Source organism: Acinonyx jubatus, chromosome B3 (genome assembly GCF_027475565.1).
Source record: "Acinonyx jubatus isolate Ajub_Pintada_27869175 chromosome B3, VMU_Ajub_asm_v1.0, whole genome shotgun sequence".
Lineage (NCBI taxonomy): Eukaryota > Metazoa > Chordata > Mammalia > Carnivora > Felidae > Acinonyx > Acinonyx jubatus.
This window is the reverse complement of record NC_069386.1, coordinates 100309890-100322850: the sequence shown is the minus strand read 5'-3', so window position 1 is coordinate 100322850 and position 12961 is coordinate 100309890. Positions and strand designations below refer to the sequence as shown.

General features: G+C 36.2%; 1 protein-coding gene across 4 annotated transcripts in view; it reads left to right on the top strand.

Annotated features, from left to right (window-relative positions):
• WDHD1 (WD repeat and HMG-box DNA binding protein 1) overlaps window positions 1-12961 on the top strand; it is a 65509-nt gene that overhangs the window by 7101 nt on the left and 45447 nt on the right. For 3 of the 4 annotated variants that reach the window (XR_008299413.1, XR_008299412.1, XM_015082542.3), the window contains exons 3-7: window positions 2714-2825; window positions 8896-9047; window positions 10195-10306; window positions 10485-10535; window positions 11441-11536. Coding sequence is in view for 2 of the 4 variants with exons in the window: in XM_015082542.3 (XP_014938028.1) it covers window positions 2714-2825; window positions 8896-9047; window positions 10195-10306; window positions 10485-10535; window positions 11441-11536 (523 nt within the window). In the remaining 2 variants the exon portion in view is untranslated. Of the gene's footprint in view, window positions 1-2713; window positions 2826-8895; window positions 9048-9800; window positions 10045-10194; window positions 10307-10484; window positions 10536-11440; window positions 11537-12961 lie in introns of all 4 variants that reach the window. The other variant, XM_053224471.1, reaches the window with a different exon arrangement.

The following is a 12961-nucleotide window of genomic DNA, read 5'->3' as shown; positions in this document are numbered from 1 at the left end:
ATTCCCAATAATGTTAGATGTTTTACTTCCACAGAATAAATTTTCAGAAGCTTTTCTTTGTTTCTGTGAACTGGAGAGAAAACTAAACCATTATTGGAATCAATCTGACTGATTTTCTATTTAAACGTTGTAATGACATTGTAATAAAACCAGTATCATTTAACTGTTTGAAAAGTTCTTTAAAAAAAAAAAAGGTTTTTTTTTTTAACATTTATTCATTTTTGAGAGTGAGAGACAGAGCATGAGCAGGGGAGGGTCAGAGAGAGAGGGAGACACAGAGTCCAAAGCAGGCTCCAGGCTCTGAGCTGTCAGTACAGAGCCTGATGTGGGGGCTCGAACTCACGGACCGCGAGATCATGACCTGAGCTGAAGTTGTACGCTTAACCGACTGAGCCACCCAGGCATGCCGAAAAGTTCTCTTACTAATGGTGACTGCATATTAACAGCTATAACTTTACTCCCTACTTGCACTAGAAAAAATGAAAAATGAACAAAATTAATTTAGAACCACTGTTGTTTGTTCTAGTGCTGAGCTGTTCAGTACAATAGCCTAGCCACATGTGGCTATTTAGATTTGAATTAATTAAAGTTAACTAAATTTAACATTCAGGTCCTCAAGTCACACTAGCCACATTTGAAACCACATTTTAATTGCTCAGGAGCCAAACAATTTCCATCCTCTCAGCAAGTTCTATTGGACAGTACTGAATTATTATGAAAAGTCATGCCTGACAAGATGCCAACTCACTTTCTGCAGCTGCAGAAACATGGTTTTCAGGAAGTTTCAAGATAACTACTAGCTTACAAAGTAGATGCTCAAGTTTCTTCAGGAGTTCTGTGTCTTCTGTCTTTCCTGTGTTTGGTATTATCACAACAGCCCCTGTAGCAAATGTCCACTAACATTTTGTTCATGTTAACATTTTTATTATCAGCTTCTTGAGAAGCAGAAATTTAGTGTTTAATATTTTGTTAAACGTGTACTTGATATCTTTTTTTTTTTAGTTTGTTGCTACTGAAAGGTGTTTTATTAAAAGGCATAATCAATAATAAAATGAATGTTTTATTCCTATAGTAAGTGACAAAAACAGTGTCAGAAGAGTATTCAGACTACTCTAAAAGTTCTTCAGGGGACTGTTGAGCTATTTTTTGCATATATTTCTCATTAATTCCACCACATTTCACTCTAATATTCTAATAGTACCACCAACTGACACCTGCAACTTTCTACATCTCCTTTGCTGGCTAGCTGGTTGCACCAAATAGTTAGTAGGGGCAGCAATATGAAATACTTATCCCATCACCACTGAAGACTGAAAGAAATCGTTCTCTCTAGGGCCTCCTGACTGTTTTCCCTTTGGTTTTAATCAAAGTGAACCAACTGTTAACACCTGTTGTCTGTGAAGGGTGGTATTATGTTGCATAAAGAAAGGATTGGAAGGGGGAGATGGGTTGTCACTGGTTGCCTTTCAGATTTACCTATGTGATAAAGTGAGAACTCTGTTCGTTGTACATGTTACACTACTAAACAAGACCATGGCAGAAGCTGGAAGTGCAAAGAAGAGGTCTGTCAAACCCACCCAACAAATTTGGATGCATGTAATACTAATATATTTTTTTTAAGATACTACATTTTATTTATTTATTTTTTAAAGTTTATACATTTCCTTGGTAATCTCTACACCCAACATGGGGCTCTAATGCTCAGCCCCGAGATCAAGAGTCACATGCTCTTCTGAGTCAGCCAGGTGTGCTGATACTAATATGTTTTAAAGTGAAAAATCGAGGACAGATTACAAACTAGCAGGATGCATAAATCAGGAAAGTCCTGGGCAAACAGACTAACGGTCCTCCTATTTACTTCCTATAGAAGGGAGTCCAAGCTCCTTACTCTGGCATTAAGATCATTGTGAATAGGATGACCCCCAATCTACATTTTTTTTTCTCAATTTCCTGTACTGTCTGCTAAGTAAACTCCCCATTCTTTACTAACATCGTGTTTTTGTTCATGTGGTTTCCTCTGTTTGGAGCTGCTCTTTTCACCAATCTCAGCATATCTAATTCTACTTGCCCTACTTGCCCTTTGACTTCCCAGTGTCTTCTTTCTTTTGAATCCCTCTGATTTTCCAGGTGGGAATTAATCCTTTTCTTCTGAACCTCTATTGTTCTTTATATGGCTTCTCTTTGCCATTGACCATGTTATTTTTGTGTTTTGTTTCCTTTTGTATGTGTCACAACACCTACAGATAGGACACATACCAAATGAATAAAGCACCAGGAAACAAGAGGTTTAAAACAAGATTTGAGAGTTACAGCCATTTGAATAATCAGCTTTGGATAATTGAGTTCTTGTATCCGTCCACTTACTCATTTTACAAACATTTATCAAGGCTTCTATTTGTCAGAGATTGCTTTGTGCCAGGGGCACAATGGTGAGCAAGGTTGACCTAGTCCCTGTTGTTAGATTACACACTCATCTTTCTTACATTATTACAAAGAATTTTATGCCAGGGAGGAACTGTAGGGAACATTAAATTCACCTTTCATTTTATAGAATAGGAGATTAGCAGTCCTCGTTATTGAAGTTTAGGTATGTAAAATAAGAAAACATTGGTTAACACCTTGATTTTATTGGAAAAAAAGATAAAGTAGTATTCTAAAAAAATTAATAAGGCTGAAACTGGGTGACCTTTTAATGACTGTGTTTCCTCCACAGTTGTATTGTGACTTGTGGAAGTGATGGTGATGTGAGGATTTGGGAAGATTTGGATGATGATGATCCTAAATCTATTAACGTTGGAGAAAAGGCATATTCATGTGCTTTGAAGGTATTGAAAACAGTTACAGCTAACAATGAGAAATGATACTGCTGTGTGATTTTTATGCAAGGGTGAAGAATATTTTTGTTGAAGTTTTGAATGTAGAGGTATTTTTTGTTTCTCTTATGAAATAGTAATATTCAAATATGTATAATGCCATAAATTTTTACAGGTAAAACCTAAATCTGAATTGCTTTAAAATCTGAATGGTTTAGGGTACCTGGGTGGCTCAGTCCATTAATCATCTGACTTCAGCATAGGTCATGATATCAACGTTTGTGAGTTTGAACTCCACATCGGGCTCTGTGCTGACAGCTCAGAGCCTGGAGCCTGCTTCAGATTCTGTGTCTCCCTCTCTCTGCTTCTCCCCCACTTGCTTTCTCTCTTTTCAAAAATAAATAAATATTTAAAATTTTTTAAATCTGGATGTTTTATTAAAGATGATTAACGTGTTAATGGTAAACCAGTTAAAATATATGCAAGAAATTATATGTTTTCTTTTGAGATTTAAATGTTCCCTTTTCTCTTTGAGAGAAAACTCCATGGCATTTTCAGGTTTTTAGTTCACTAATTTAGATAACTTGAAGAATCACACTAGAAAAGAGGAATATTCTAGCTTTTCAAGATATTTATGTGTTTCATGTTTCTGACGTTTTATGTAAGGTAAGTCTGGAAATGAGATGTAGGTCATTTGGAGAATGGAGACATGTTTTTCAGAAGGACTTGGCAATCTAAATATTTAAAAACCACTAAACTTTTAATTTGTGATGAGTTTTAAGTTGAGTGTATTGTATTTGGGTAGAAAAAAATCTTTTCACAGAAATACATATTTTCAAACTCAGGCTCATTAAAGTAAATTTATGAGATGGTCTTTATTTTATTATTTTTTTAATGTTTATTTAAAGAGAGAGAAACAGTGCAAACGGGAGGGGCAGAGAGAAAGGAGACACAGAATCTGAAGCAGGCTCCAGGCTCTGAGCTGTCAGCACAGAGCCTGACGTGGGGCTCGAACTCATGAACCGTGAGATTGTGACCTGAGCCAAAGTCAGATGTGATGCTTAACTGACTGAGCCACCCAGGCACCCCTGAATGAGATGGTCTTTAGATATTAGATATTCTTTTTTAAATGGTCACATATAAGAGAAAATATATTCCCAGAAGGAAAAATACAAAAGACTAACATACATTAGATACAAGTGAAATCTCACTAATAAGCAAAGAAGTACAAATTAAACAACTGGAATTTTTTTTTTCCATTAGATTGGCAAGGATGAAAAATATCATTAATTCCAACAATAGTGAGGATTTGGAGAAGTATTTGTAAATGAAAAAGACTCACTTGTGGTTTTCTGTTACACTCACACTACTACCATGCTCCTAACACCTCAACCACTGGATGTGTGGATTTTTCCCCCACACCAAACAAATTTCTGTAATATTAGCTGGGTGTCCTATAGTTCAGTTCAATTCTGACACTAGCACAGAGTTAGCACAGACCTCACAGGTTAGGGGCTCAGTGCCACAAGACTGCTCCCCACTTTAGATACAAGTTGAAAGTAGTAAGTCCCCAGCTTACCCACAGCATCTGTCCTACTTGGCTACAAATCAGAGGTTCCCATTCCCCCCCCCCCCCCCAAAATGAAATGGTTTCAGTCATTTGCTACAAATAGCTCACAGAATTCAGGCGGAAACACTGGTACCAGTTCATTATATAATGAAGTATAGATAAAGGTACAGGTAAACAGGCAGATGAAGAGATACATAGCATGAGGTCTGGGAGGGTATTTTTTCCCCATGGAGTTGGGGTCTGAACATCCTCCTGGTACGTGAATATATTCACCAACCTGGAAACTCCTTGAACCTCATGCTATTGGGATTTTTATGAAGGCTTCATTACATTGACATGGTTGTTTATTAATTCCATTTCTAGCTCTTCTCCCTTTCCTGGATGAAGTGGGGTAGGGCTAAAAGTTCCAAGCCTCTAATTTTGATTTTTTTTTTTAATGTTTATTTATTTTTGAGAGGGCGGGGAGGGGCAGAGACAGACACAGAATCCAAAGCAGGCTCCAGGCTCTGCGCTGTCAGCATACAGCCTGATGTGGGGCTTGAACTCACAAACTGTGAGTTCATGACCTGAGCTGAAGTCGGATACCCAACCAACTGAGCCACCCAGGCGCCCCATGGTTTGATTTTTCTAATCATGAGCCCTCATTCTGAAGTTATCCAGGAGTCTGCTAAGAATTGCCTCCTTAGGACAAAAGACATTTCTATCACCGATGAAATTCCAAGAGATTTAAGAGCTTTGTGTCAGGAACCAGGGTCAAAGACCAAATATTAGAACAAAAGCTGTTCCTAGTAGTCTTATCACTTAGGAAGTTTCAAGGGTTTTAGAACTCTGCCAGGAATGGGAGGTAAAGGCTAATATCTATTTTCTATTATTTTACAGTATTGCACAACAGTTGCTGGAAGTGTAACTGGGGAGCTTTTTAAAAAGTAAATTGATACCATACATCAAACTTAGAATGCACATAGTCATTTCTGGCTATTTACCCTGAGGAAATACATACTTTCATATTTATGTGGACAAGGATATATTAGTAAAACTACTTTTTATAATAGCAAAAATTAGAACCAATTGTTCTTCAAAAGAGAATTTGTTTTGTACATTGGTACACAGACATATATATACTTGAAATTTGCATATGTGTGTAAGAAAGTTAGAAAGATTTAACTCAAAATGTTAACAGAGATTACTTCATAAGAGTAGGGAAACTCACTCTTTGCCCAGAACACTTTCATGTTGTTATTTTTCTTCTAGAGTAAGTATGCACTACATGTATATATGAAGACTGTAAAGAAGGAAAAAAAGTGGTCTTGTAGTAGTTTCCTAGGGAAGCTGGAACAAATTGTCAAACCCTTGGTGGCTTAAAACAACAGAAAATTGTTGTCTCATGGCTCAGAAGGCAAGAAGCCTGAAACCAAGGTGTTGGCACGGTTAGCTCCTTTAGAGGCTCCGAGGGAGTCTGTTCTATGCCTCTCTCCTAGCTTCTGGTCGTTGTCAGTAATCCTCAGTGTTGCTTGGTTGGAAGAAACATCGATCTGTGCCTCCCATGTTCCCATTGCCTTTTTCTCTGTGTCTTTGTGTCTCAAATCTCCTCTCCTTTTTCTTATAAGGACACCAATCATTGGATTTACATCCTTAATTTACTGTATCGGCCAAAGATGCTCTTTCCAAATAAGATCACATTCACAGGTACCTAGGTTTAGGATTTAGGCATGCCTTTCGGGGGTCATTATTCAGTCCACTAGAAATCTGATAATCTGCGCTAAAATGTTTTCTTTGGCTTTAGAAATAAGGGTGATGGTACTTCATTGAAATGACATTACCAAATAACCATGTAAAGTTGACAGCTTTACAACACATTTCATTTAAAACATAATTGTTTATGGTTTTGGAGTCAGTGGTACAGGAAAGTACAGTTAGATGTTTTATTGGATAACAAAATGGAGAAAATATCACTCTAAAATAGTGAAACTGAAATTAGTCAATTGGTTAAGTAATAGTTAACGTCTGCATGGTATTTTACGTTGTCAAGGCCTTTTAACAAAGTTATAGAGAAGTATGTGGAATTACCTCGGTTTTATTCATGGGAAAGTCAAAACTCTGAGGAAGGTCAAATGACACAGTTGGTAAGAAACACCGTGGACTAGAGCTCAAGTTAGCCGGTGCTGGGATCCATTCCTGTCAGTCCACCAGGGAGAAGAGTGATCTGACCAGATCCCTGATCTTTTGGGTGTTTTCTTTTTCGTTTTTCTTTTTTTCAATTTTACTAGTTGACAAAGTACTGATAGTGATTTGATTTCTCAGTAGATTGGTTGGAAATTGATTTCAAAACAAGTCCTTTGTTCAGGTCTCCTGGGTGAGGAAGTATAGATATACTTTAATATTTTCATATGAATAGAGGGCTAGTTAATGTGTTACTTAAAAATTACCGAAATTGTTTATTAGAGCTGAGGGTGCTTCGTTGATTTTACTGAGAGATCTGTCTGTCAAGTAAAGCACAGCCAGGTTGCATAATTCCTGTATATGCACACAGATAGTGGGTGTTTCTGCAGTTTTGCCAAAGAATATGTAGCATCATCAGTGTTGTCTTGAGTTGGTTATAGTTTTTCCTTGATTCTCTTGTTTTCACATTAAATTATTGTTAGCTTCAACATTATAGATGTAGTCTTTTGTGGATTGTTTAATTACATCCAGTAGTTAACAATGTAGGCATAAACAGTACTTTTTACCAGTTTTCCAGTATTTGAAGATAAGTATATATTGTAGTTCAAATCTGAATCATCTGTACTGTTACTTGAACAGATGTATACATCTTCCCAAATTTTTCTGTATAGTAACATGTCACTGTATTACTAAGTTCTTTTTCCACTGGAGTGAGAGCAGGTGCTATAGATAGACAGAGGGTCTTACATGTTCAAATATGGCTGAGATCTGTTGCTATAGGATATTCATTAACAAACTTGAGTATTTGGTTTTTTGGCAGTTACCATTTAATCTAAATTAATAAATTGACCATATGATTTATCAGAGCCCCTCCTAGAGAAGTAATAAAATTAAGTTTCCAGGGCAGATACTTTACCTTTTATGATTCTTAGCTAAAATCTCTGCAAAGCAATGGTCTCTGCTGATCATTTTCATATCCTAAAGTTTTCCATTTATTTAGTGTTCTTAATTTTTAAATTTAATTTTATTATTTAATGTTTATTATTAGAGTGCATGTGGGAGCACAGGAGGGCAGAGGGAGAAGAAGAGAGAGAATCTTTTTTTTTTTTTTTTTTTTTGAGAGAGAGAGAGAGAGTGAGTGTGCATGAGCTGGGGAAGAACAGGGAGAGAGGAGGAGGGCAAGAATTCCAAGCAGGCTCTGCACTATCTGCACAGAGCCCAACTTGGGGCTTGAACTACTAACCATGAGATCGTGACCTGAGCCAAAATCAAGAGTCAAACACTCAACTGACTGAGCCACCCAGGCACCCTGGAAGAGAGAGAATCTTAAGCAGGCTCCATGCCCAGTATGGAGCCCAATGTGGGGCTCATTCTCACCACCATGAGATCATGACCTGAGCCAAAATCAAGAGTCAGATGCTTAACTAAGTGAGCCACCCAGCCACCCCTAATTTAATTTTATTATTTAAAAAAATTATTTATATTTTTAACTCCAGTATAATTAACGTATAGTGTTATATTAGTTTCAGGTGTATGATATAGTAATTCAACAATTCTATACATTATTCGTTGCTCATCATTCTAAGTATACTCTGTTTAGGATCCTCCTGCTCCACCATCTTTCTGTCTAGTGTTTTAAGGGGCACCTGGACAACTTGGTTGAGTGTCCGACTCTTAATTTCCGTTCAGGTCATGATCTTGCAGTTCGTGGGATCAAGCCCCATGTTGGGCTCTGTTGGCAGCGTGGAGCCTGCTTGGGACACTCTGTCCCTCTGTCTCTACCCCTTTCCCACTTGCGTTCTGTCTCTCTCTCTCTCTCTCAAAATAAATAAACATTAACAAAAACCACCTTTCTGGGGCACCTGGGTGACTCAGCCTGTTAAACGTCTGACTTCGGTTCTAGTCATGACATTGCAGTTCATGAGTTCGAGCCCCGCAATGGGGTCTGTGCTGACAGCTCAGAGCCTGGAGCCTGCTTTGGATTCTGTGTCTCCCTTTCTCCGCCCCTCTTCTGCTCATGCTCTCTGTCTGTCTGTCTCTTTCTCTCTCTGTCAAAAATAAATAAACATTAAAAAAAAAAAAAAAACATAAAAAAGCCCCAAGAACCACCTTTAAAAAAAGAAAATCCAGAGGCTGAAAATTTGGCTGGTGAAGGGGGAATTAAATTATATAAAGGTAGTAAATAAATTTTTCTTGCTAATAGACATTCAGGAAAGTTGTATACTGAGTGATGATTTTTCTCTTGACATTAACTACATTTATAAGATTTTTTAAATAGGATTGTTAAGTGTGAAGAGACTCTCAATTGATTTGGATTTTTTTTTTGTAATATTTCTTTTATTTTTCTTTTAGAATGGGAAATTGGTCACTGCAGTATCTAACAATACTATTCAAATCCACACATTTCCTGAAGGAGTTCCAGATGGTATATTGACTCGCTTTACCACAAATGCAAACCATGTGGTCTTTAATGGAGATGGTGTAAAAATTGCTGCCGGATCTAGGTGAGGCTCTTTGATACCAGAAAAGGAAGTAATACTAGAACAGAATGGTCATGTGTTGGTTACAGGGTAGCATTTTCAGGACTTTGCCCTTTTTTTGTTGTTGTTAATTTTTATATTCAAGTGTTCAGTAAAGGTTTTTGAGGACAACCTACTCTTTGTGAATTGAGATACATTGCTTTGCAGACAACCTGTTCAGTAAATGCTGAAACAGATTAGGGAAACATGATAGTTTGATACAAAATTTCAAAAATCATTAGGGTAGAATGTGGACTGTACTGTAGGATTTTTGTTGTTTCTCTTGATGCTTATTTGTCACAGGAAAAAAAAAAACAATTAAATTGCTGAGGTGGAGTAAAAGGCATAGTACTTTTAAATATGGTTGAGGAGTGCCTGGGTGGCTTAGTTGGTTAAGCATCTGACTCTTGATTTTGGTTCAGGTCATGATCTTACGGTTTGTGGGTTCAAGGCCTGCATGAGGCTCTATGCTGACAATGCGGAGCCTGTTTGAGATTCTTTCTGTCTCTCTCTGCCTCTTTCCCACTCTTGTTCTTTCCTTCTCTCTCAAAATAAATGGATAAACTTTTAAAAATTAGATAAATATTATTGAGAGTTTAAAAAATGGTCGTGACTTTAATTAATTGGTAAATAATAGAAGCGTAAGATGTAACTGAGGAAGTCACTTAGGAAGTATTTCTATTTTTAATTTTTTAAAAATTTTTATTATTTTTTAACGTTTTTATTTAATTTTGAGAGACAGGGAAAGAGAGTGCAAGCAGGAGAGGGGCAGAGAGAGAGGGAGGCAGAGGATCTGAAGTGGGCTCTGAGCTGACAGCAGAGAGCCTGACCAGGGGTCAAACTCAACGAACTGTGAGATCGTGACCTGAGTGGAAATCAGACACTTAATGACTGAGCCATCCAGGAGCCCCAGAAAGTATTTGTATTTTAATGGGAAATCTTGAATCGTGTTTATGGTATTTTTACAGAGCAAAATTAAAAGGTAAGTCCTTAAATTTTGATGCCAAATTTTACAAATTGCTATAAAAAAATTACGGCATTTACTCTTGAAATATTTGAGTCAGGTTTTAGGAGAGGCTTTGTATTGACATTTATATTAATGCCTGTTATACATTACTCTTACTGTCCACAGTGATTTTCTAGTCAAAGTTGTGGATGTGATGGATTGCAGCCAACAGAAAACATTTCGAGGACATGATGCCCCTATTTTAAGTCTTTCTTTTGATCCTAAGGACATCTTTCTGGTAATTATTTTTTCCCCTTTGTTTGTTTGTTTGTTTTTCTTCAGTATGTTTAAAATTATAAGAGAATTAGAATATTTCACACAGTTGATAAAAAGGCTGTTTGATTTATCAGTTGAACCAGTTTCCATATAGTATTATGGTTGTAACTATAGAGAAATGTATTGTTTTATTTCTGCAGGCATCAGCTAGTTGTGATGGATCTGTCAAAGTGTGGCAAATTTCAGATCAGGTAAACTTCTCAACTTGAATTTAAAACTTTTTGCTCATTTCTGTCATAAATGGGGTGTTACATATCATTGGGCTAAATTAATTTTTTTTCTTTTTAGTTTTTTTCTTTTGAGTAGCATTGAATACTGTTTCTGTGATCAAATCCTATGATAATCTAATGCAAAAATGTGTTGAAGACTAATTGCTTTTGTACCCAATCACAAGGGAAGCAATAGATTTATATTTCATTTTTAGGTTTTATAAATCAGTGGGGAAAATTCAGTCAATGTATATTTACAAATGAACTACCATGTGTAGGGACCTTGATGTTGGGGATACAAAAACAAAGACATTGGCCACACTTTATTTGGAGAATCACATAAACGACTTATTCTAACCAACCTGTTAAAAGTTTTGAAGGAGATATCAAGAAAGTGCTCTCTAGATTGGCACAGGGAACAATTAATTCTTCCTGAGGCATTCTAGAGATCATGTGGCTGATGAGAAAAATATCCCCCACAGGTATGCCTCCTCAATAGGCACAGTTTCTTCCCCTCATGTTTGAACTGTTCAGAAGGGTTGACTTTGACACCTTAACATTTTCTAGGAGATCTCTTAAATTTATTTTTGTAGACACTTTAATGTTTTAATGTATTGGGGTTTTTGTGTGTGTGTGTACATTTATTCAGAGTATATTGTTCGCTTATTCTACACAGGAAATACTCTAATTATTTAAGACTTTTGCTCTTTATACCTGTGAATTACTTAAAGTAAATTAGTAATTTCATCATAATTAGATGAAAGTGAATTCAGTTGCTTTTCTCTTAGCCATATATCAGTTTGAAGAAATCACCTATTTATTCTATTCTGCATATCTTTTTGGAAGAAATTTAGTAAAGAGAAATAAATTTCTTTTTTAAAAATCAGACATGTGCTATTAGTTGGCCACTGCTACAAAAATGCAATGATGTGATAAATGCAAAATCAATCTGCAGACTTGCTTGGCAGCCAAAAGGTGGGAAGGTAAGTGACTCTTATTTTTCAACCTTTGTTTTTGTTATTTCTTCTAGTTCTTGTCAACTTTGAATGTGAGAATAGTAGAATTAGTTTTTTAAGTTTTAGCTATTTTATGTAGGTTATAAGTTTTAGTGCCCCAAGCCAACTAATTAATTCTGAAATGTTTTAAGAAACGTTTTAACTTCATAAAGGTTTTTTCTGAAGAGTACATTTTGAATGAATTAATGTCATATTCTTCTTTACATTGTATTTAATGGAACAACTCTGGAAACAGTCTTGTTATGTCTGCTCTTTCTACTACCATTTCACATTTTGGAGGTAGTAACTAATGGTAGAAAGATAGGACCTGCTTGAAGAGAGGAAAGAGAATGAAATGCTTGAATATAAGGAGATCTTAAGAAATCAATGGAGGGAAAAATATTACTAATAAGAAAATTCAATAAGGTAGCTGGAAACAAACTAATACACAAAACCACTAGCAATCATATATAAATAATAGCCATTTAGAAAACATGGTGTGGAAAAAAATGATGCATTTACTGTGAAATCAAAAAAGATGAAATAACTAGGGATAAACTTACCAAAAATGTGAAAGAGCTATAAAAATTTTAACTTGCTATCAAGAGCAGTAAAAGAAGACTTAAAGAAAAAAATATATTCCATTCTTAGGAATTAAGAAAAAAAAATTTTTTTAACACTTACTAGTTTTTGAGAGAGAGACAGTGCAATTGAGGGTGGGGCAGAGAGAGAGGGAGACAGAATCCAAAACAGTCTCTAGGCTCCGAGCTGTCAACACAGAGACCGACGTGGGGCTGGAACCCATGAACTGTGAGATCATGACCTGAGCCGAAATCAGGAATCAAAGTCACCCCTCTATGTGTTCTTGTAGAGTCTAGGCTTATGTGTACCTTTGGGAAGTAGAAATAGGATTTAGAGATGGGAGGGAGACTTTATTTAACCTATGTCCTTTGTATCATCAACTTTTTTTTTTTTTAAGTTTATTTATTTATTTTGAGAGACAGAGAGGAATAACACTCGTGGGAGGGGCAGAGAGAGAGAGAATCCTGAGCAGGCTCCATACCATCAGTGCGGAGCCAGACACTGGACTCAAACCCACGAAACCATGAGATCATGACCTGGGCTGAAATCAAGAGTCGGATACCTAACTGACTGAGCCTTCCAGATGCCCCTATATCATGTGAACTCTTAAGATTACATTCTGCGTTTAAGTGATAGTTGTAGAATTTAGGATTTATTTTTCTTTGCTTATGAAACATTAATTAATTTAAAAATCAATACAATTAACATAGTTTTTCTGTTCATAAATAATACTTTTTTCTTTTTGTGATAAACATAGAATATACTGATTTTATTTTTTCTATTTGCTTGGAAGAATATGTAAGTCGATAAGTTTCCTTTTAAGATGTTTAA